This window comes from Rhagoletis pomonella, unplaced genomic scaffold, assembly GCF_013731165.1.
Source record: "Rhagoletis pomonella isolate Grant_MI unplaced genomic scaffold, Rhpom_1.0 Rhpom_scaffold_00012, whole genome shotgun sequence".
Classification (NCBI taxonomy): domain Eukaryota; kingdom Metazoa; phylum Arthropoda; class Insecta; order Diptera; family Tephritidae; genus Rhagoletis; species Rhagoletis pomonella.
The window spans coordinates 4,045,014-4,067,589 of NW_023458566.1; the positions used below are offsets into that span (position 1 = coordinate 4,045,014).

The window sequence follows — 22,576 nt, forward strand, 5'->3', positions numbered from 1 at the left end:
CCCTCTATATAGGATCCGTTAGTGTAAATAGAAATAGCATTTCTATCAGTCACTAGGTCTCTTCTGCATTCTTTTCTGTATAAGAATCGCACTTTTACGTTGCTGCTGAAGTCAAAGCTGGGTTACCTTACCACGTAGTCTGTATTATTTTCCAATTACAACTAGATAATGGTCAAAACGGAGACGAATTGTCTTGTTTACCACAGCGCCCTAAGCCTGACTACTAATTTCAAGTCCCCTTTTTTGGTAATGATCAATAGGCATCAGGTTGAGGATAACGTTTGGTGTTTCCGACGGGCAGTATTTTAGTGCCCTCGTTATGCCTGCACTTGTCGCAGGCCGCTCTAAGGAGGATTAACTCCTTTTATCCCGTTAGATGTCTTCGACACGAAGCCAACAAACCCGGGTTCCGTATGTTGAAACTACATAGTCGTATGATAACTTCATGAGTAAGTATAGATGTACATTTTCATTACAAATTTTTCTACTTTTACTTTTACCCCACTTTCATTTTCAATAGTGATGCTTGCCTCAGGCGACAATGATAAGCAAAAAACTCAGCCGCGAAAAGATCGAATCAAGGTAAGACTGGCTAAGTCTGTGGTGTAGTGGCAATCGATCGTTCATCGGCTTTAGTACTTCCAAAAGCATGAACTCTGGAAGCTTTAGACACAGACAGAACCGTGCAGATCAGCCCAGATTCGGTAATATTTGCAAGAGCTTATGGTATTGTGATAGTTTTCTATAACATTTTTTGGCACACAATATTAGGCAGCACCCCTTTCATAGGTTGAAAAATATTGGATTTAAAATGCTCCGAAGTTATAGTTTTATATAAATAATACGATTCGCGCTTCTAGGATATGAAAAAAAATCATATTTCTTCTCGCTTTGAGCCACGTTTTTTTTTAATATTCAATCTCAGTACAGAAAAGGTCGGTTATCATACGGTCGGTTTTATTTTTTGAAAGGAGTTGCCACCTTTTAAAAAATTAAGTTGAAATTATTTAGAAAGTTAAACCAATTATTACCAAATGAGTATCGATCGAAATGGGTTTGAAAGCTTTGCCTCTTAATTTCACAGGAGGGGTGCCACCTGTTTAAAAATTAAATTAAATTTAAATTAAGGGAATTAGGTAACGGACATACATATTTATCACCATTTGAGTGCTAGGCGAACAGTTTTTTAAGAAGACAATAGTTTAAAAATATTTTGAAGAGGGTTGCCACCTGTTTCAAAAGTCGATTTCAGTTAACTTATACACAACAAAACATGTCAAACAAAAGAGTGTTAAGAAATCTTTAGTTTCGATACTAACAATATTTTTGAGGTGTTTACAGAGGGATGCCAACTGTTTACAGTTAAAATTTAAATTATTTAATAAGCTAATTAAATTATTAAAATATTGGTATCAATCCAAAGGCTTTGTTTCTGAAATATATTTAGAGGGTTGCCACATGTTTAAAAAATCAAATTAAATTTAATTCATCAGTTAATTAAAATATGTACCACAATGTCAGACGAGGGTAATTCAAGAAGATTATAGCCTGAAACTACGTCTGAAGAGGGCTGCCACCTGTTTTTAAAAGTCGAATTTAATTAACTTAAACGAAATTTATTAGAAATAAGGATGCTAAAATAACTTATTCATCACCATGTTAGGCGAAAGAAATTTAGGAATATTTTAGCTTGAAAATACTTTTTACGAGGATTGCCGCCTGTTTGAAAAATTGAATTTGATTAACTTATATACAAATTATACGAAATATTAAAATACGGGTGTGAATTACGGGCAACATTTATAATGTTGTAAAAGAGTTACCAGTTTTTTAAAAAAGATGAATTATCAAAAGATAGGTATCAATCGAAATGTGTTTGAAAAGGCTTTACTTTTGATGCTGTAATATACATATTTTCTACTCTTCTCGAACTCATACGAAGGTTCACTCCATCGGCTTATAAATTCTTGGTGAGTTCTGGTGATTTTAAACTTTTAATTCAAAGCTTTGAAATATCAAAGCAGCCTGATTATTTGAGTGGCACATTAACCCTATTGTATACTGATTTATAAAAAAAAGGAACTTGTTTTAAATATAAATTCTTTTTATTTAATTTTTTTTCAACTATCTACAACTAGGCAACAACGTTTCAGCTTCATATTCATGAAACCGCCGTTCAAGCAACTGGAATGTGAGCACCCTGTGGCTGGAAACCGTTCTCATCGGCGATATAGTTGACAGTGTAGGTTATGCCATCATCACCGACGTAGGAGTAAGAACCTTGAACTGCGATGGCTTCTTGTTCAGTGCCCAAGTTGCGCACCTGTCCGGATTCTTGGCTTTTGATGCCGTTGCTGGTTTCTTGTCTGCAAAGCGTAATTTTAAATTTGTTATCAATAATTATTACAGATTACTACACTCAGCAGCAATCGAATCATAAATTACTACTTACGCGTATTGATAGCTCAGAGGTTCTACATTGGAGTCTAGATGCACAATGTGAGCTTCACGATCCAAATTGCCAGCCATGGCAACGGCGAAGAGAGCAACAAAAACAATGACGAATTTCATTTTGACAAAAGGACTTGTAATTTTTGGAGCGATTTTGAAATGTCGGCTGAAACGCTGTTGACTGCTGAGAAGCTAATGATGACAATTTGATGATCTGACTGAGTATTTATAACAGACAAACGACACGCATAATCTTTTATTTTTTTTTTTAGTTTTATTTTTCTTCTTTCTTTTAAATCTTATGTTTCTTGGTTTTTTGGTTTCTGGTTTTGGAATAACTTTAGCAGTAGTGCAACAATTTTTGGGCGCTTTTGACTTAGTTTTACTTAACTTTTGTCTTTCGATAGCGACGAACTTTGTCGTTGCTTTAACCGGTGAACAGCTTTTGAGGCGTTCCAATGCAGGCAGTTAGCCCCGAATGCCGAATGTTGCAATGCGTTAATTGGTCGCGGTTAAAGGTGACGCGCTCACTTTTGGGAACACGTTTCTGATGCGCTCGTTTTTGGTTTTTGTTTTGGTTTTTTTTTTCAATAACCAAAACGTTTTCGTAACCAACGATCAGTGACCTACTCCAACTTCATAGACTATACAACATACAATGCCGATTGCCGGCGATGCTTCAAAGAAGCCAACTGAGGGCAGTTCGAACAAGAAATTCGCAAATTACAAAGGTTATTTAAATATGTATATATATGTTTAAATCTATTTACACATGTAAACGAAAATGTGCGTGCGTATAGCCAATGTGTGTGTTGTTAAAACGTATGCAATAAATTAATCGGAAGTTATGTGGGATACCCCTATTGGATGGATGATAAATTGCATGCGAAGCCAAAATGGAAATACATGCCGGCTTAATGACACAAACAATGAAATTTTTGTATTTCTCTCTTGAAGAAACGATATGCCAGATTATACATACATAAGTATGTAGCGAAGATTCCGTCTTCAAATCAGCAGCACACAATTTTTTTTCGATAAGCAAAAACTGAGTAAAACGGGTAAAGTTTCTTGCCGTCTCAACAGAAATGAGAGTAGATCCTTCAGCTCTTCGAAAGTAAGCACTGAAATATTTCCTGTTCTGACTTTTATTTATCTCTGTAAAAGAGAGGACCAAAAAGCAGGGACCGAGAACAAAAGGTATGATTACAATTAAATGTCGTTCTCGTAGTTTTGTTCCCAAGAACACTTCAAAACCAATACCCAAAATGAAAACAAAACTGTCAAGTACGTTCTCAATGGGAATTATGTAAGAACAAACCCCTGTGAAACGTTCAAAAATCGAACAAAATGCGAGCAATACTTTCGAAAACATTTCTAAGAGAAAAAAATGGGAACAAGAGTATAAGGAACTTTCTCTCGAAGAACAATTTGGGAGCTAGATTCTCAGAAACTTTCGGACAGAGAACGAAACGGGAAAAAAATCTTCTCTGAACTATTCGCGAAGAAAGGAATCGAGAACAAAATTTTTCTTAAAGCTTACCATTAGTTTGAAAATTTATCAAAAAAATAACTGAGACATTATTATGTAAATAATGTCATACGACACGAGCTTTTCTTGCATACAAAATGAAAAATTGTTCCATATATGAACAGTTCACCTTAATCATAAGCGATCTGGAAATTGAAATGATCCAGCTTTCCTCAGACTTAGCAAGGTTAACAAGCGTATTTCTCACTGAAACGATTTTTCATCCCAACACACTAATGCCCCTCTCATTCTTAACATAACGTTCTCAAAACTTTTGTTCTCGCTATGTTCTCTAGCAAAACGTTGACCAGACTTTTTTTCTTATTCGATCCTTCTTTAAAACGTTCTCGAAACTTTCGTTCTTATTTTGTTCTCATTGGAAACGTTCGAGAAAATTTCGTTCTCATTCTGTTCTTTTTGATAACGTTCCCGACAGTTTTGTTAGCATTTTGTTCTTTTCGAGAACGTTCCCGACAGTTTTGTTTCTGTTCGGCTCTTTTGTGGTAACATTCTTTACATCACATTTTGTTCTCGTGCAGTACTAAACCAAAATTAGAACACGTTGTCGGTCCCTGCCAATAAGTGCGCAACTTCTTCCAGCAACCGCGACGCTTTCTAGAAAGACATGCAGTGCGGTTTCTGCCGCCGTATCACAGTATCGAAAAGAGTCATGTGAGCTAATTGCTAGGGTGTTCATTTGAGCTCGCAGATCGCTTGTCTTTCGCCTAGCTTCCATAATGTGCCCCCATTGGGTCTTCTAATCAGACGCTCCTCCAGCCTTAACCCTTCCATCATATATGTATATATAAGTAGTTTATTAAGAGACCCATGCCAAGGAAGGGTTGCGGTCTTATTGCTTGGATAGCTGCTTCCTCATTTTCAAGTCTCTCAGCTTACTAGTACCACCGTGTGCCTTCAAATCCTGGGGTCCACATCATCTATACCTTCTGAGTTGTATTATCCCAGAGTGTGTAGCCTTTTTGTCACTGTTTTGAAGGCGACCTCTCGCGCAATGTCACTAAACGAAAAATTTCCCGGGTCCATCTACCTCAGGATATGCGGATGCAGCCCCGCCATTTGCCGACCAGTGCTCTCTTTGCAACATCCTAATCTACGTAACTTCTCTACGATATTTAAGAGTCAAAGATAACTCCAAGGTATTTCGCTTCAGTTTACTTTTTTATCTCTACTGTTCTCTGATTTATATGGCGAGTGTCTAGGAAAGGTTTGAGTGCTCTTTTGGTATGGTTGATATTTAGACACACCGGATAGCACCATGTCAGGATATATCTCTAAGGAATTATGTATTTTCGCCTAGCTGTTCATCGTCCGCATTCCTTGGATAGTGTTTCAAGTACTCATCCACTAGCTAGCCTTTTGAGCTCAGCCGCTTACGGTCTCTAGCTGTATGATTTTACTTCCAAAAAAAACTGGTTTAAAAGTTGTAGTTCAAAGTTAGTTTAGTCTTAGTTGTTGGCAAAATTCCGGCATTCATTTACATCTACGAAACTACAAATCGGCATGAACTGTTAGATACTTTTTTTTGTGATAAAAATATATTTTTATTTTTTTTTGCGCTTTAGGCACCCAGCTTAATTTTAAATAATTCAACTCGAAAAGCAAAAAAGGGGCTAACTAATCAAAATGCAAGTTGTTTCTCAGCGCACGAGCGCGCTTGTCTTTAACATTAAATAGAAATGTATGCATACATACACACATACATATATTTAATCCGAAATCTGTTGCAGCCCTATTGGTGGCATACACACTCCTGACACACACTTGAAGCAGTTTATAATACTAGTTTGCATGATACAAATAACTGTGTATGTAGCTATGCATTTTGTTGCTACCAACACCTACTTTAACTAAATTGTATTTGCATTTTAAACACAGTTACATTCAATCTTGCAAATCACTATAAAACTGTCACACTTCATTCGATTGGCATTCATTCACAAACTCATCATCGTTCAAAGCGTTCGAACACGCTTCGTTTTACCAAAGATAGCATAAAATATAAAACATAAATTAAAAAAATGAAATACGCTGTTGTGTTTTTCGCTCTGTTCGCTGTTGCCTTGGCCGCACCACAAAGGGATGCAGAGACTTTACGTTACGACGTACAGGTTGAACCATTGAACTACCAATACAAGTAAGCGGATTTGAAAAAAAAAACTTTAAAAAGTCCAACCTTCGACCTATTTCCATTCGAAAACTAAGTAATTGTATGCACTTCTTTTTCTTTGCCTTTTTAAAGTGTTGAGACCAGCGATGGAAAAGCTGCCCAAGAGCAGGGTATCGTACAAGATTTGGGCACTGATGATGAGGCTATCGCAGTGCGTGGCTTCTACTCTTACATCGGCGATGATGGTCAGACTTACCGTGTGGATTACATTGCTGACAAAAATGGTTTCCAACCGCAGGGTGCTCATATTCCTGTTGCTTAGGGAATTGTTATGCAGCTATCTCTTGTTGTTTTGTTAACTAGTTTTAGTTCTTTTGAAATAAATTAAAAAAACACAGCTAAGTTAAAAATATTAATACTTCGTAACTTAACGGTATTAATGCCTGGGAATAGGATGTCCCGAAAAACGCATGTGAGAGAAGTAAAGTCGGAATTTTAATGCTCTCACCACTCACCACCTGGGACATTTGAAAATATTTACTAATAAATCGCTCAAAGGTCCCATGCACTTTATATGGGGGAAAATGCCATTTTTCGTATAAACAACTTTTGAATATTAATGATATTTTTTGGGGGACCTATAAAAAATAGTTCATATTAAAAATGGTAAAATAAACAATTGGGTTGTTGTACTTGAAGTCCTTTGAAGAGAAACAGAGCTAGCGGATTGACTAATATAGATTTTCTACTATTCTAGATTCTATACTATTGCTATGAAGAAATGTTTTTTTTCATATAAACTACATGGGACACTTTGCTTGCTTTGAGCGACCTCAAAATATTTTTTTATTTAAAAAACGGATATAGTTTTCCTATATAGAAAAATCCTAGGTGTGAAAGCAATAAAATTGAGACTTTACTTTCTTTGGTCCACCCTACTGAGCATTCATGACTACCTTTAAAGAGTACTGTAAGTATATGGCCGTTCCACCGGCTACGATTGAGTGACGAAGATCATTACTCTTCTGAGAGATCTCGCAGATTGATGTGTAATTCGCTGCTGGAAATGACTGAAAACTAGCTCTAAGATAAGAAGAGATTTCTCTCTTCATATCCACATATGAATAAATAACTATGAATCTCTCAAAGAGAAGAGGTTACGCAGCTCTCAACCATTGTCCTGGAATTGACCTGTTAGACTTTACATTAATTTGATGCGGGTATCTAACACAATGAATCAAAGGAATATTGGAGAAATAATTTAAAATTCTGTAGGGGTTGTAGAGATGAAAAAGCCATGCATCACGTTCAGCCTTATCATGAGTTTGATTTTCCCCGAACCGGTTCACTCTTCACTTTGTGTTGCCGTGTATTTACTATGGGCGGATGAAAAATTGTCTGGTAAATTTTTTTTTCGGGCTAAAATCAGGATAAGCCTGTTTCTGTTTTCTTCTACTGTGTTTGGAAGACTAATTTTCAGAGCTGTGGGTAACTTCTTACATTAATTTGGTATGGCTTAAACGAACGCAGCTGAAGATTTTTAGGGAAACATCACTTTTCACCGCAAAAATCCTTCCTTTTATAATAAAAGTATTCAATAAGTCTTTCAAAATCCTTGCACGGTCTGCAAATTTCACGTTTTGCAAAGTTTTCTCAAAGGAAACCCGTCTCTACGGTGCAATCTGGGCAGCATGTAAGGATATTTCAAGACTTAGTTAACACCCCTAACGTGTTGAACTCACCAGTTTCGTGTTACCACTGAAAAGGTAAGTAAGATCTTGTTACCTTACAGACGTTCAGACCACAGATTATGTTTTACTATTGTGGTATAATCCTCAGTAGATAATAAATTTTCGGTATTTGAACTCACCGATTTGAGTTACCATGCCGTGTGTTACCATCTCATCGACTATAGGTAACGACTTTCAATATTGTCGTGCCCGGCAACACATCGAGACTTTGACGTGACTAAATGATGCTAGCGACGAGCGATAATTCTACTCTTACCACAGCTTGCCTGTCCTTCTTTCCTTTCAGTTGAAAATTGTATAAGCTCATCAAGTTTCTGCGCGCTCACGGTCGAATTACTTCCATAGTTTTGATTGTATAATGATGCTTTTTATGCGTTAGATACGCAGGCTTTGAGGGACAGATGATGTCCAGCATTTCTTGAGGTACTATGCATTTATTGAGGTACAGTGTCCGGTAATATACAACAGGCGAATTTCAATACTTTTCAGAATACTCCTTGACAGCTACTTGCATTCAGCGCTTTCCAGCAGACTAGAGATCTATAATGGAGACCCCATTCCCATTTGCGTCGTAGCCCATTACAAGATCCTGTTTCTACCAGTTGACGGACTACTGAAGTAATAGATGCTCCTCGTCGTATGGAAAGTATGCAAACGGTAGCATAAATCTACGCTTCCACCTGTGTTCGCATACAACTGATGTGTAGTCTCCGGCTCTATATAGGGTTAATGATACTTTCCTATGAAGTTTCTATTGGTTTTAGGCCACAGTGATATCAGAGCAGCATCAACTATAAGCTATCAAGGCAGTCTTGAAGAGTTGTCGTCGGGTAAACTGAGTGAGCGTGATCATGGGCCACAAATGGCCTCCTCCGGTAAGGGTGGGTGTTTTGTCAATAAGATGAATAGGTCCTTCAGGCCACGAGTTTTTTAATCCGTGTCTGTAAGGCTGTATAAAAGTTAGTATTTACGTGGAGCATGCAGGCGTTTCTCTTCCATTTAGAATGCTCAGTTTAATAAATCGCGACTTGTGTTATTTTACTTTATGTAGTCTATAATCTTTTTCTAAGGATCTATAAGCTCGAAGTTACCTGCTAATCTCAAGTTACACACTTTCCTATTAACAAGCCATCAATTTCATTGCTATTGATAATTTTCGCTATAAAAAAATACTAATCTCAGTTGATTATCCATCGTAAACTATGTCTAATTTATCTCCAATTATGATTTCATAAACCAAAATTTATACAATTTTGAACCGTTAAAGCGTAAATCGCAAAACAATCATCGCAACATACTTATAAAAGTGAAAAATCCGTAATTGCGATTAAAGAAATACAAGAACCTCTTAAAAGCAAGATTTGAGGGTTTTTGTATGTGCAATTAATTGAGCGATTAATTAATTTATCAAACCTTTTGCGTTTATACAATATTTGTATAATTAGGGTGTTGCTTGTACAATGGCAACAAAATTTTAAACGAATCAAATATTTCAAAACGCTCAGTGATTAATTTAGAAAAAATGCTAATCAACAAACTTTTGACAAAAACTGATTTGCATTGCTTCATATGCACATATGTGTGCATTAGGGTGTCACACCGGAAAAAAATTAGCATTTGAAAAACATCAACCGATTTGAAAAGACCTTCAAAAATCGAGTATTTATCATAAAATTAGTTAAAAAAAAAATTGTTTTAATCACCCCAGATGAGAGAAGATATAGTTTAAGTTTAAAATGCCTGCATCAAAATATTTCAACATATTATCAACGGCATCAAAATAATAAAATTTTTGGAGGTATTTTCAAATCAGTACAGCTCGCGTAACTTTCAATATTTGTCAGAAATATTTTGAAACATTTTCTATAATTCCGATGGAAAGACAGTACTGTTACCGATTAACGTTATTTACCGTTTTTTTATGGAGAATTATGCACCTTAGTGTACATATATACATACATACATCATTTAATGTTCGCGTCGGTTAGTTAATGAACAAAAAATTAATTTTACTATGAAAACTAATACGGCAACTTCAACAACTACAATGAATACTTTGCGCTGTAGATGACATATAGTATTTTTTTCTTTATGCAATATATTGTGTGTGCATTCGCCATACTAAGGGCGTTTAAGGCTTTGGCACGGAAAACAATTATCTTCTTTTAAATGTCAAATCATGGCCTACTTCTTTATTGTCCCTCCAGAAACTCCCCAAAATTTGCAGGTTTCTGCCCCCCAAGAAAGACACTTGCTTAGACTTTCCTGCTGCCGTGGCATGCTGAAACAAATATCTTTACTAGCCTTCGTAAGGGCATCCAAAGATCCGGCACAGATCTCGAGAAGTATACGCTTATTCGATTTTTGTTTTGTAGCTTTTATACACTGCAGCAAAGAATTCTGAGAGAGAACGTATTCTCAGATTTGCCTACCCGACATTACCGTAGGAATTCCTAAGGGTCAAATTCTCGATGTCACCTTCGGGGCTGCCGAGCAGGAAAACAATTACCGTTAAGGGACTCGCTAGTCTTACATCGATCTGGATACATTATTTCTTCACCGTTAGCAGTGTTCAGCTTCCATTTTCTATGACGAAAGTCTTATTAGACGTTACAAATGACTCATCAAATCCTAGTTACAGCCGTTTTCCTTACTGCTCCCGTTCTGAGAGATATGTGAACGTATCTGAGCTTCATTAGTTAGTAAAGCGGTAGTATGGGTACCGCTTTCGAGATTAAAATGGTCTTGGCTGCGCTTGTGGAATTTTTTTTTCTTCTACCGTATTCCAATTCCCGTATAAGGGTTATAAGCGAAGTTATCAATGGGCAGTCCTTTCCATATGATACTAGAGCACTTCCTTGGCTTTTCAAAGGAGGCTTTGAGTTTCCCGTTCTTTTCTCAACAGCTGCAAAGCTCTGCTTCTCATCTCCTTTACATCATTGATAGATTCATTATAAGCCGCTTTTCTTAACAACGTCATCCATTTAATTTCAAAGTGAACGTAGTTCCGTGCATAAAAAAAACTCCAGCAGTTCATCGATCGGTCTGCTTTACTCGACTAATTAATTCTGCGAATAGATAGCGAGGAACATAAACCGCTGTTTGTTTAAACCAGGCTTTAACTTGCTGAGTTTTGGGGGAACATTCAGAAATTTCAAATTTGCGTTCCAGTATTGTGCACGCTAAATTAACCATTAAAAAGTATCGAAACTGCGTGAGAATTTTAACAAAATCAGGCTCTGGAACTTTAGCATACAGCGACCTTGGAATGGATTGGATTTGTGGGTGCCGTATAATCCAAAAACAATTTTTTCAAAACTCTCAGGCAATATTGCCTATTGTACTTAAGAGCTATAGCGTGGATTTGGAGGTTATGCATATATGTATATAGGTGCGGTAGGAATTCATTTCTCCTCTGCAAACTTACCAGAGTCTTTTATGAACCTTAGCAGTTTATTGAGAGAAAGAGTTCGTAGATCGTCCATTATTAAAACATATGAACCAAAAATATAACATCTACGTCTGGCGAAGGCTGGACAACGGCAAAGAAAATGTGCTGTACTGTACTCATCTTCCAAACAAGATGTACGTAGTGAATCCTCGATGATGCCTATGGTGACCATATGCCGTCCCAATGGATTTTGCTCTATAATCGGTCCTATCAGCGCTCGTAGATCACATCTTCTCTGTCTCGGATGTTTTGCAGGTGTCAATACTATATCAACAGCTCTCATGAGATTTATTGATGAAATCCTTGATGAACCCAATTGTTCCCGCTATGCATGGCCATGGTTCAATAAGTTCAAGCTAATTCCACCTTGCAATGGGGTTCAGCCTCAACTCACATTCCTGGACTATTTTTGAAAAGGTGCGTGAGGTTTCCACTTTCACCACACTGTAAAGGATGGGTATGCCACTCGCTTCCTGCAAGCTCTTACTAAGGGAGAACTTCCTTGAGGAAGCGGCCTCCAGATGGCAGTGCACTGAAAACTGTAATACAATGAAGCTTACATGGCCAAAATGAGATGTACGGACATCGGAGAAATTCTCACCCTCAATAAAGGCGATATGTCACTGGCCATTGGCTTGCTCACAGGACATATCCTGATAGGAAGGCACGCAGAACGCCTCGGGGTTGGTCACAACGACTACTGCAGGAGCTGCCACGGCGAAGAAGAGCCTGAATCAATAAGGCACTTACTCTGCGATTGCCCAACACTAGGTAGGAAACGGTTTTCTAGACAATCTAAGCGCAACTGCTAAGTTCGTAGACTCCACGAATTTGTTTCAGGAGTAGGGGTTTTGGATCCATGTGGTATCACAATGGTACCTGATCGGGCCTTAGTGTGCTGGTGTCCTCTGTGCCTGGCAGCCACTTCCACCTACCTAACTAAAAGCCAGCCACGGCTTTACTAGGACGACAAAAAATGAGATATTAACCACCAGCTTTTTTGGAGCTGTTTCAGGTCATTTGATTAAGTTACAGAATGCCTTATTTATAGCTCACAAGTACCTAATCGGTGCGCCAGAAGCCCTAATTAAAACCTTAGTGGAGTCAGTTCGAATGTAATTATCGAAACCGGACGATTCGTCGGGTCACGTAGGTTTTTGTCCGTGCTTCCAGCATTTTCTTGCTGTTGTTGTTCCATTTGGCATTACCTTTTCATATCAGTGATGATATCCTAAGATATTTAACAACTATCTTCCGTAGTTTTAATGTCTCAGTAATTGTCTCAATACCACTCCACCACTACGGCCAGCAACCTCTTGACAATCCCTGGATATAATTAAATCTTTATTACCACAGTTTATTCGTAAGATTAGTTCTATTACTCTTTCCTAACATGTCATGTCATGCCAAAAGCTAAACGGACAACACATTTTGCTTCGCATAAACAAACCAAAAAAAAACAAAATGTGTTGATTCTAAAAATCGCAATAAAACTCTAAAAATGTTTACTAAATGCAAAATGCAAACCGAACCTACACAATTTATTTACATTTACTCTTACGTACGTATGTATGTATGCATAGATGAATGAAAACAAAGCTGCGTTGCATATAATATTAAAAAAAAAAAATTTGTTCAGAATTTGTTTACCTTTTTTTTGAAATTTGCTTGTGTTTTTACTTATTTAATGCGCGTTCGTCTTAGCTGATGAATTTATTAATTATTTAAAAAAAAAATATTAAACTTGTCAGCTTAAATAGTTTTCGGACTCAGGTAATTATTATTTACTAGTTATTATTTTCTTTATTTATCTAACAACAAACACCATTACATGAGTTATTGTGTGCTATTTTTTGTTTATTATTATTATTTTTTGTTTTGTTTAGTTTTTGTTAGTTTTTTTTTTACTTGGATAACAGTCTATCATCGTATAATTCTATTATTGTTTTGGCCTAGTCGTCGAAGTACTATAAATTGGTGTTGCCCACATGGTAAGCAATCATAAGTCAACAACTTAGCCAACAAGCGCGTGTTCGTTCGTACAGTGCAGTGCGTAGTCATAAAATTATTATAAAAAGATATCCTATTAATCGGAATTTGCGAAAAATTCTTGTCAAAAATGAAAATCGCCATTATTGTTGTATTCGCCGCGTTATTCGCCATTGTTGTCGCTGCGCCCATCGATGATCCATCACAAGCGCAAATTCTGCGTTTGGATTCCGATGTAAAGCCTGATGGATACTCATTTGCGTAAGTGTGTGACAGCGGCGACCCACATGGCAGCCTTGTATTGAACTTGAAACTTTGTTTTTTTTTGCAGTTTGGAAACCAGCGATGGCAAGACGCACAATGAGGAAGGCCAATTGAAAAATATTGGTGCCGAGGATGAGACAATCGTTGTGCGTGGCTCATTTTCTTTCGTCGCTGATGATGGACAAACCTACACTGTGAATTATATTGCCGACGAGAATGGTTTCCAACCCGAAGGTGCTCATTTGCCCAATGTGGGTATTCACTAAAGAGTTTAAGAAGAGATTTACTAAACCGCCACTTGCAAAGGACTATGTACCAGAACTGATTATAACTCAAGTAAATAAGGGATAGTGTTGAATTTGCGATTGTATTAGTTAGGGGAATCAAAGAGTTGTTCTTTTTTAATTTGTGTATTTAAAGTGTAATAGTAGAAAATAAATGCATCAGTATGAAAAATACAAACAAAAAAAATCGAATTGACAGTGTGTTTCATAATATATGGAACATGAAAGCGTATGCCGTAGCTACTAAGAAGGATACTCTGAAATAAGTCCGAAGCGTGCAACTGTCGTCGGTTGTGCAGAATTTAAAATTTTTTAACAATTAAATGATTCGAAATAAATCATATTGTGCGGCATATACCAAAGACTTGGTCTTGTAACGTATACAAAAAAGTGCCTTATGTTTCGATCTACTCTGAATGCCGATCCGAGATACAACGAAATGGTGAACCTTGCCATTTGGCGACACGTAAAATATTTTACAATTCAGTACTTCTCTATAGCTACATATTTTTCGAAAAGAAATTGAAATCCTAAAAGACGACGTTCAGTTTTCTCATCACCCAAGCTAGGCGCTAGACGGAAATACACGTCTCTTTTTGTCCAAAAACTGGACAGATCTCTCAAGTATACCCATCATAAATTTTTGCACATCACAGCAATTTTCTTCACTGCGGAAATCGGGGAAACTCGCCAACAAAGCAGACTCATATCGCTCCTTTCCCCGGTCGCGAAAATACTTGAGGCCCTGCTACTTCCGTATTCCACCCACCACCTGGACCCAGCGAAGTATCAGCATGGTTTGCATAAACTGCAGAGTACAACCACTACACTTAACGCCATAAACACCCAGATAACTCATGACCTAATACGCAACCGTCCCTTGGAGCGATCAGTCCTAGTAGCGTTGGACTTGTCAAAGGCCTTTGACACCGTCTGTCATTCCACGCTACTAGAAGACATTGAGGCTTCCTCTCTCCCATAGCGACTCAAACGGTGGTCGGCGAATTTTATAAGTGGTATAAATGCCCTACCGTAAGGGAGCACAATAAAATGCTATATAAGCAGTTTCTGGTGGGGTTCAACAGACGTGAACACACTAACAGACCCACGTCAGGGAAAAATCGTTAAGGACTTTCATATATTCTATCGCATTTAGTTTAGAGGTATCCGTTTAGATGACTGTGAAGTTATCTTGCAGGCCCCAGGCCTCCTTCCTCGAAGGGACATGAGTGGGGAACTTGTTCTCGAACAACACCAGTGGTGCATAATCTGGGCCTAAACGTATCGGGGTAGTTGGGTAGAATTTTGGTGTTACCGAATCTATAGCTTCCCAAAAAGGTCTGCGGGCTGAAAGTTTAGGAGTGTTTTCATGGCTTTGATGGGTGTCGATGGCAGCGCAACTGTGATTAGCATGCATGCCGCTCTTTGAAACTTGGTAAGTTTAGAATTAGTGAGTGACTTATCCACTGATGTCCACCAGACTGTGACGCCGTAGAAGCAGCATGCAAGGTTGAGATATCATAAGCCATCTAAAGTGCTATGCAAGATCAGCGAAGGATCTCAAGTCAGGTGCACTGATAGATCCAAACCTGATGATAAAAGTACTAGAGGAAGCATATTTGGACCTAGATATCATAGAAGTGTACCAATGGGCAGCTATGCCAGCTGTAAATAAAACGATGTAAAGCTTTTGGCAGTAATTGGCTTTAAAATCTGGCAAGCATTTTTGTAAAACTACCTCGGAAATTTAAAAAGTCTTTCGTTTCTGGAAGTCGTGAGAAGTTTCACTTGAATTTTGCTAACTAATAGCCACAAACTATTTAACACGAACTGATAAATCCAAAGGCGAAATAAAAACTCCACATAAATTTGCATTTATTGCACTTTGCGATGCTGTCAATTGATGATTTATTTAAATTAGTATTAGTGTGGAAACGAAATACGAGAACAACTTTACTTAGTAAGGCGGGAGTCTAATGCTCGATTGCAGGCAGCTTCGGCAGATGCTCACCGGTGGGTTGGTAACCATTTTCGTCCGCTACAAAGCTAACCGAATATTGTTTGCCATCGTGTTCATCCTTCCACGAGAAGCTACCGTGCACCACAATGGCTGGATGATCGGTATCAGCATCCTTGATAACACCTTCTTCGTGACGGCTGGTGCCATCGCTGGTCTCCAAACTGCAAGGATTCACAAAAATAATAATTTGAAATTAGTAATACAAAGTAAGCAAAAAACTGTGGCTGTATATTTATGTACATACCGATGGTCCTCTGCAATAACGACACAACTCAAAATTCTAAAAAAAACCCCTTTGCCACTGTTAAGTGTCCAATGTCTCTAATCCTTATATAATTCAAATCTTATCCTTACTACTTACTTAAGTAACCTTTACTACTTACTTTAGTGAGAATAAGATATGGATTCGACAATTTTTAGAGACATGAGACACTTAATAGTAGTGAGGGTTTTTTTTTTGAATTTTGAGTTGTGTCCTTATTGCAGAGAACCATCGATATATGGCCACTCGGCATACAATTTACTTACTCAAAAGTATAATGGTCAGGTTGCACATCCGATTCTGATTTTATAATCTCCACATCGGGACGAGCATGGGCCAATGCAAAGATGGCGAGGAATACAATTAGGAACTTCATTATGCAGTTGCACGAACGAATACCCTTCAAACTTTGTGAAAGTTGAGAACTTTATGAATGCAATTAAAAATGTTTGACGCCTATTTATACTAAGTTTACCAGCTACTGAATTTGTTTTTAACACACACACACCAGCGCATGGTCTAATAAAGGATGCTATTACATACCTACATAACTATGTATATATATATTTTTCTCTTTGTATGTATATGTGTTTTAATTTATTGCTGGAATCACACTGAAACTGCTGAAAAATTGTTTTTGTTTATTTGCACTCACTTGTAAAATAAATCTTAAATTACTTGCTAATTGATTTGAAGCTCAATTAAAAAAAAAATTAAAACATTTTTTTTAGCTTCAAAACTTGTTCCCTCCAAAATTTCTACTGTACTAAAAAAAAAAACTGTCAACAGATTGCATGGCACGAACAACAAACCATAAATTTTTCACAATGTCAACCTGTCTAAATAAATAAGTTCTTTATTTTGTAAGCTAAGAAAAATGCGAATTTACCTGCGATAAAAGTTAGCAGATGCAATTTTGGCGCCTGGTATCAGTGGCAAATTTTTTTTTCTGTGATGACACCCGTGAAAAAGTTTGACTATATAAAACACGGAAGGTGCAATGTTTAGAAAATTTTTTATAATAACAAATATAATACATAAAAAAATGTAATAGGTACACTACTGCGTTGTATAAGTAGATATCGATGGGCATATGCAATAACGGCACAACTCAAAACAATAAAAAACCTTAATCCTGTTAGGGGTTCGTGGCTCTAATCTTTGGCTAATCCATGCATAATCCTTGTTACTTAAACTAGTAATCCTTACTTCTTACTTTGGTTAGGATTACATGATTAAGGGTTCTTTTGTTTTGCAATGTGTCGTTATTCTAAAGGGCCACATACACATACATAAATAAAATAAGAAAACAATAAATTTTGTTTTACTTTAATATTTAGCTTCATCAAGTGAACGGCCAAATAGCTACTGAGGCCACACAAAAATCGGTACAATGCCGCAAGTTTGCCAAAATTTATAAAAAAAAAAGTACAAAATTAACACGCGCCAATTTGTGTAAAAATTAGCTGTCGACGTCAGTTTGAAAACAAATAGAAAACCATGAAGCCATGATGGTGGTTATATGCTGTCATTCGAACACTTTTTCGGATTTAACGCTGCCATTCATTCATTCATTCAGGCTGCCATTGCAACATATTCTTGATAAAAAGTTTCCATGCGAACTTATTTGCATTTTGAGCGAAAAAAAAATTGTTTACACAAAAATTTCGATTTTTTGAAAAACGCTTCTGTCCTTCTTTTCCCTACACTAGTTTTTTTTTCTAATAAAAACCCAATGAGTAGGGAATTTTTCCTGCATGTACCAAAACTGATTTCGATCCGCTGAATCCGAATCTAAAGGTCCGTTTGACCCGTACACCCTCAAGCATTCGAGTAAATTACGAAAAAACGAAAATAAAAATGGCAAAAAATTCGCTATTTTCGCAATACAATCGAAATTTTGGAGGTGTACGAGTCAAACGGTCCTTAGATTTAGATTCAGTGAGTCGAAATGCACAAACCACTTTTTTTTGTATGCCAGGGCAACGGCATAATTTCGGGTGCGAGTGGACCTCAAATTCGGGGTCAGCAGGTCGAACTACATGTCGGTAGGTAGGTTACATTTCCATTCGTATCCTTGGGATACTCCCCGCTTAAAGCATAAAAGGACGGCAGTGTTGATCCAGAACAACTCGTTAATTCGCAATTATCTCGGGAATTAACTGCAGTTGATGCGAATTAAGTCCTCAAGTTAATGCCCAAACTTAACTCGGATCAAGGAAGTTTTCGATGATAACACTGACCAAAACTCAGAGAGCGCAAAAGTAATCCTCCTATCAGAAAATGCTATAAATTTTGCGATTGGCCCCTAATGTCAGTTCTGTTTTGACATTTGTGTAGTAAACACATGCGAAATACACGTTAATAAACAATGTTACGCTACACTGCTCCAGAACGCGGAATATTGCTGACTATTTATTTGACCAATAATCGGTCGGTGACTTTGGCACAACGTGAATTTCGTCGCAGATTTCCTCGCCGTCCAACGCCTACTTGTGAAACACTGCAACGTTTAGCCGCTCGCCTCGAAGAGACTGGCACAACACGAGATGCTGTCAGGCGTGGCAGACCCCGGAGTAGCCGTTCTGCAGAGAATATTGCTGCTGTAGCCGAGGATGTCATGGAAGCGCCGTCGACATCGACCAGACGACGTGCCACGCAAATGGGTATCAGTCGACGGTCTTTACAGCGAATTTTGGTACAAGATTTGAAGATGTTTCCGTACAAAGTCCAGACGGTGCATCAGCTGTTAGCTGCTGACCGCCAATCGCGTCTAACATACGCTCAAGCCATCCTTAATCACCACCAAGAGGAAGATGATTTTTCATCAAAAATAATCATGAGTGATGAGGCCCATTTCTGGGGCACTGAAAATCCGGGTGTAACCCACGAAGAGCCATTACACCCGCTCAAAGTCACTGTATGGTGTGCTGTTTTCGCTGGAGGAGTCATCGGACCTTTTTTCTTCGAAGACGTCGCGGGCCAAACGGTTACTGTGAATGGTGAGCGCTACAGAGCAATGATCAACGAGTTCTTTTTGCCGCAACTTGATGAATTGGGATTGGAAAACATGTGGTTCCAACAGGACGGTGCAACGGCACACACTGCACGTGCCACAACCGATATGCTGAAGGATGCATTTCCCGGGCGCCTAATCTCCCGTTTTGGCGATTTGCACTGGCCAGCAAGATCGCCTGATTTGACCGCTCCAGACTTCTTTTTGTGGGGCTTTTTGAAGTCGCGGGTTTATGTCAACAAGCCTCAGACTCTTGCAGCTCTTAAAGACAATATCCGTCATGAATGTGAGGACCTATCGCCGGAAGTTTTGGCCAAAGTGATGGAAAATGCCATAAAAAGGGCTCAAATGGCAATCAACTGTGGCGGCGGCCATTTACATGACATCATATTCTCGACTTGATGTAAAAAAAATTAAAAGACCAAATAAAAATAATCCACAAGAAGAATCAAAGTTTTTCATTTTTTTTTTTAATTACAGCCAAAAAACATCGCAAGGTTACTTTTGCGCCACCTTACTGTGAAAACGATTTTTTTCGCTATAATATACAGTTTTTTGTGCGAAAAAAGATACGAGCTTTAAATATGTATACCATATGACAGCTGCTTAAAACCGCACAAGTTTTCGAAGAATAACAAAAAATAAACACCAATTTTAAAAAATTGCATTTAATTTATTTTCATTAAAAAAAACTCTTATATGTATTTATGTATTAGAAACCTTTAACTTCGCATCATTCAATCAAACTACATAAGTAGTTTATGCAACTGGGGCAACGGGCAAGTGAGCGCCATGTGGTTGGAAACCGTTCTCGTCAGCGGTATAGGTGACAGTGAATACTTCGCCAGTCTTCTCATCCTTCCACGTGTAGCTACCCTGAACAACGATGCCTTCGTGGTCTGAGCCAATGTCCTTCAATTGACCGGCTTCGTCCTTTTTGGTGCCATCGCTGGTCTCCAAGCTGTAGGTGTAGCTTTCAGGTCCGACATCAGAGTCGGATTTGACGATTTGGGTATCGGCGGCGGGACGAGCGAAGGCAACGGCCAAAAGGCAAGCGAAAATGATGACGGCTTTCATGTTTAGGCGTTTAGGTTTAGGTGTTCGGCTATGTTGCTGCTGCGATAAACGTTGTCAACTTAGTGGATAACTTTCTTAGCTTACGCTGACATTTTATATCATTCGCAATGCCAGCATTTCTCCAATCATAAAATGAACCAAAATGAAATTCTTCCACTTAAACCATATTTAAATCTGGTTCTAATCATTAACCTGTTACGCCTAGCAGATTGCGCTGATACGATTGCATAAGCTGGTGCGCGTTTTTAGGAGCAGCATGCTAGCCACCACAAATCCTGCTCACATTTCCAGTTCAGTTAGGGCGGCGAAGGCATAAATTTTGTTATAATTTCTTTTCAAGTATTCCTAAATTGCTTGGTTCATTGAAAACGAGCGCATATAATTTTATTTACCGTTTTCTTTGGTTACTTTTATGCAAATTTTTATTATTTAAAAATGTGTGATAAAAATGTTTGGTGTATAAATTAAAAGACTTGTCGAGCAGATATGCATATTTAACAATATATTCTTTATTGCTCTTTTTTTATTATGCAGTTGGTGGCTGTCTATTGTGCATTTACTCAATTTCCGTTCAAGCGAACCGAGAACCTAACTAAACAAAAATTTACTGCATTCGACCTAGCAACACTCTTAATAATCACATGCAGACTTCACCGAATACTGTTAGGGATATTTAAAAAAAAACTGGGCCATCTCGGATTTCAAATCTCGAAATATCAAAGAAAATTTTATAAAGAAATGCGAAAGCTGTTATGAACAAACAGTACGAGTATGTCACGGCTTATCTCTTGGATATACTGTAACTCAAACAAGTGACCACGTGTAAATTTTTTTTTTGACGTTGAATACGTCTTACCTTAAGGTATGGGGGCTATGTTCAAATGTTGTAGTTGTAATTTTTAGAGCTTCACAAAAACGCTTATTGCACGAGAACTAATAAAGCGATTTCAAAGAAAAGTGTGGCGTTTCAAAGATAAAATTCCAAACCTGTCGACAGATTCATTTTTGTAAATAACCAATTCGGTTTCTGTCGTAAAAACAACGGTAAACATTGCCTTATTTTGGGGTCAATTTTGAGCCTTTAAACTGCTCTAGCAACTTATTGTTGGCATATATAACTTTCATTTTCGGGATACAGGTTCTTTGAAGCAGTAGAAATTTTATCGGGTACAAATTTTATATAAATTTAACAAATATTGAGCATTTTAAGGCAAAAAATTGTTGAAAAAATTTGCAAATTTTTTTCATTACCAAAATGCTCGAAAACCGCTCGAATGATATCTTCTATATATGTTTATTTTATTCAAATATATGGGCATAAATGATTTTCCATACAAAATCACCTCGTCATCATTTTGCAAACACGTGCATATGTTGGAAGTGTGGGAAGGAGACAAAAAGTATGTATGCGTATGTAATGCGGCTTTTGATAAACAGAGGCGCGCTATTTATAACCTAATCGCAGCGTGTGTACATATGTAAATACATACATACGTACATATGTTGATTGCAGTTAATGTGGATCTGTTTCTATTCTTAGTGTGTGATTTCGTTTTTGACTTGGATATGCTCTTAACCATACCACGTATTCTACGTTTAAATATAGCGGCTGTATCTCCGATACAGCCTGCAGACCAAGACGAAGGCGCTGGACTGTTCCTTTTTAATATTCACAATGGTTTTTAAGCTAAATTTCTTTAATATTTTTCTATAAAAATATTGTCCAATTCGAAACCATATAAATAAAAATTTACAATATGTAAGAAAATTCAACAAATTTTTATCAAAATTTTTAATCTGAATCCTTAGAACATTTTTGGGTTTGCAATTTTATAGAGAAAAATTTACTTGAAAAACATTATTAATATTGAGTAACTGTACATAGAACATTAAGAACTTATTTCGCGAAAAAAGGAGCAGGAGGCATAACATGTCGCTAGACTGCAAGTATTCTTAAATCTATGTCCATAACTTATCCGCTAGGATGGGACAAAGTCAGATTCTCAAAGGATACCACAGACCAGAATTATCTCACCACTGTTAGGGCTCATATTGGTGGGTAAAATGTTTTGCCTACTTGGCGGATGTGGCTTTGATTTTCAGGACTGCGTATATGACATTGACTTCCTAGTTAAAGAAGAATCTACTGCAGAGTGCTCTGAACAAAATTGAAAATAGAATTTGGACGTAGTTTTTCCGCATTAATGAAAATCCAATTCGTCTAATGAATTCTATCTCATGTCGATGTGTTGATTATAAATTACTGAAAAACTTAAAAAAAAACTCAGTTCTTTAATAGCATGCAATTGTTTTCCCACAAATACGAAAATCTAAACCTATGAATTTATTTTA

At 37.4% G+C, this 22,576-nt stretch overlaps 5 protein-coding genes across 5 annotated transcripts; 2 read left to right on the plus strand and 3 right to left on the minus strand.

Annotated features, from left to right (window-relative positions):
- Positions 1 to 2,092: 2,092 nt before the first annotated feature.
- Positions 2,093 to 2,659, minus strand: LOC118747412 (larval cuticle protein 65Ag1-like). The gene is made up of 2 exons (XM_036481458.1): positions 2,453 to 2,659; positions 2,093 to 2,366 (listed from the first exon to the last, which is right to left on the minus strand). The coding sequence occupies exons 1-2, from the start codon at positions 2,569 to 2,571 to the stop codon at positions 2,177 to 2,179; spliced, it is 309 nt and encodes a 102-aa protein (XP_036337351.1). The 5' UTR covers positions 2,572 to 2,659; the 3' UTR covers positions 2,093 to 2,176.
- A 3,285-nt stretch (positions 2,660 to 5,944) lies between these two features.
- LOC118747413 (larval cuticle protein 65Ag1-like) lies at positions 5,945 to 6,453 on the plus strand. The gene is made up of 2 exons (XM_036481460.1): positions 5,945 to 6,137; positions 6,243 to 6,453. The coding sequence occupies exons 1-2, from the start codon at positions 6,022 to 6,024 to the stop codon at positions 6,430 to 6,432; spliced, it is 306 nt and encodes a 101-aa protein (XP_036337353.1). The 5' UTR covers positions 5,945 to 6,021; the 3' UTR covers positions 6,433 to 6,453.
- Positions 6,454 to 13,321: 6,868 nt separating this feature from the next.
- On the plus strand, positions 13,322 to 14,029 carry LOC118747414 (larval cuticle protein 65Ag1-like). Its single transcript, XM_036481461.1, has 2 exons — positions 13,322 to 13,562; positions 13,633 to 14,029. The coding sequence occupies exons 1-2, from the start codon at positions 13,432 to 13,434 to the stop codon at positions 13,829 to 13,831; spliced, it is 330 nt and encodes a 109-aa protein (XP_036337354.1). The 5' UTR covers positions 13,322 to 13,431; the 3' UTR covers positions 13,832 to 14,029.
- Positions 14,030 to 15,719: 1,690 nt separating this feature from the next.
- On the minus strand, positions 15,720 to 16,545 carry LOC118747415 (larval cuticle protein 65Ab1-like). The gene is made up of 2 exons (XM_036481462.1): positions 16,398 to 16,545; positions 15,720 to 16,030 (listed from the first exon to the last, which is right to left on the minus strand). Exons 1-2 carry the CDS (start codon positions 16,505 to 16,507, stop codon positions 15,823 to 15,825), a joined length of 318 nt encoding a protein of 105 aa, XP_036337355.1. The 5' UTR covers positions 16,508 to 16,545; the 3' UTR covers positions 15,720 to 15,822.
- A 3,361-nt stretch (positions 16,546 to 19,906) lies between these two features.
- Positions 19,907 to 20,239, minus strand: LOC118747416 (larval cuticle protein 65Ab1-like). The gene has a single exon (XM_036481463.1). The coding sequence runs from the start codon at positions 20,222 to 20,224 to the stop codon at positions 19,907 to 19,909; it is 318 nt and encodes a 105-aa protein (XP_036337356.1). The 5' UTR covers positions 20,225 to 20,239.
- Positions 20,240 to 22,576: the final 2,337 nt, after the last annotated feature.

Coding starts and splice junctions, on each gene's coding strand:
- LOC118747416 (XM_036481463.1), bottom strand. CDS start 20,224: ATGAAAGCCGTCATCATTTTCGCTTGCCTTTTGGCCGTTGCCTTCGCT.
- LOC118747415 (XM_036481462.1), bottom strand. CDS start 16,507: ATGAAGTTCCTAATTGTATTCCTCGCCATCTTTGCATTGGCCCATGCT. Junction 16,031..16,397: donor CCTGACCATTATACTTTTGA/GTAAGTAAATTG, acceptor GAATCCTTGCAG/TTTGGAGACCAGCGATGGCA.
- LOC118747413 (XM_036481460.1), top strand. CDS start 6,022: ATGAAATACGCTGTTGTGTTTTTCGCTCTGTTCGCTGTTGCCTTGGCC. Junction 6,138..6,242: donor CCATTGAACTACCAATACAA/GTAAGCGGATTT, acceptor GCCTTTTTAAAG/TGTTGAGACCAGCGATGGAA.
- LOC118747412 (XM_036481458.1), bottom strand. CDS start 2,571: ATGAAATTCGTCATTGTTTTTGTTGCTCTCTTCGCCGTTGCCATGGCT. Junction 2,367..2,452: donor CCTCTGAGCTATCAATACGC/GTAAGTAGTAAT, acceptor TACGCTTTGCAG/ACAAGAAACCAGCAACGGCA.
- LOC118747414 (XM_036481461.1), top strand. CDS start 13,432: ATGAAAATCGCCATTATTGTTGTATTCGCCGCGTTATTCGCCATTGTT. Junction 13,563..13,632: donor CCTGATGGATACTCATTTGC/GTAAGTGTGTGA, acceptor TTTTTTTTGCAG/TTTGGAAACCAGCGATGGCA.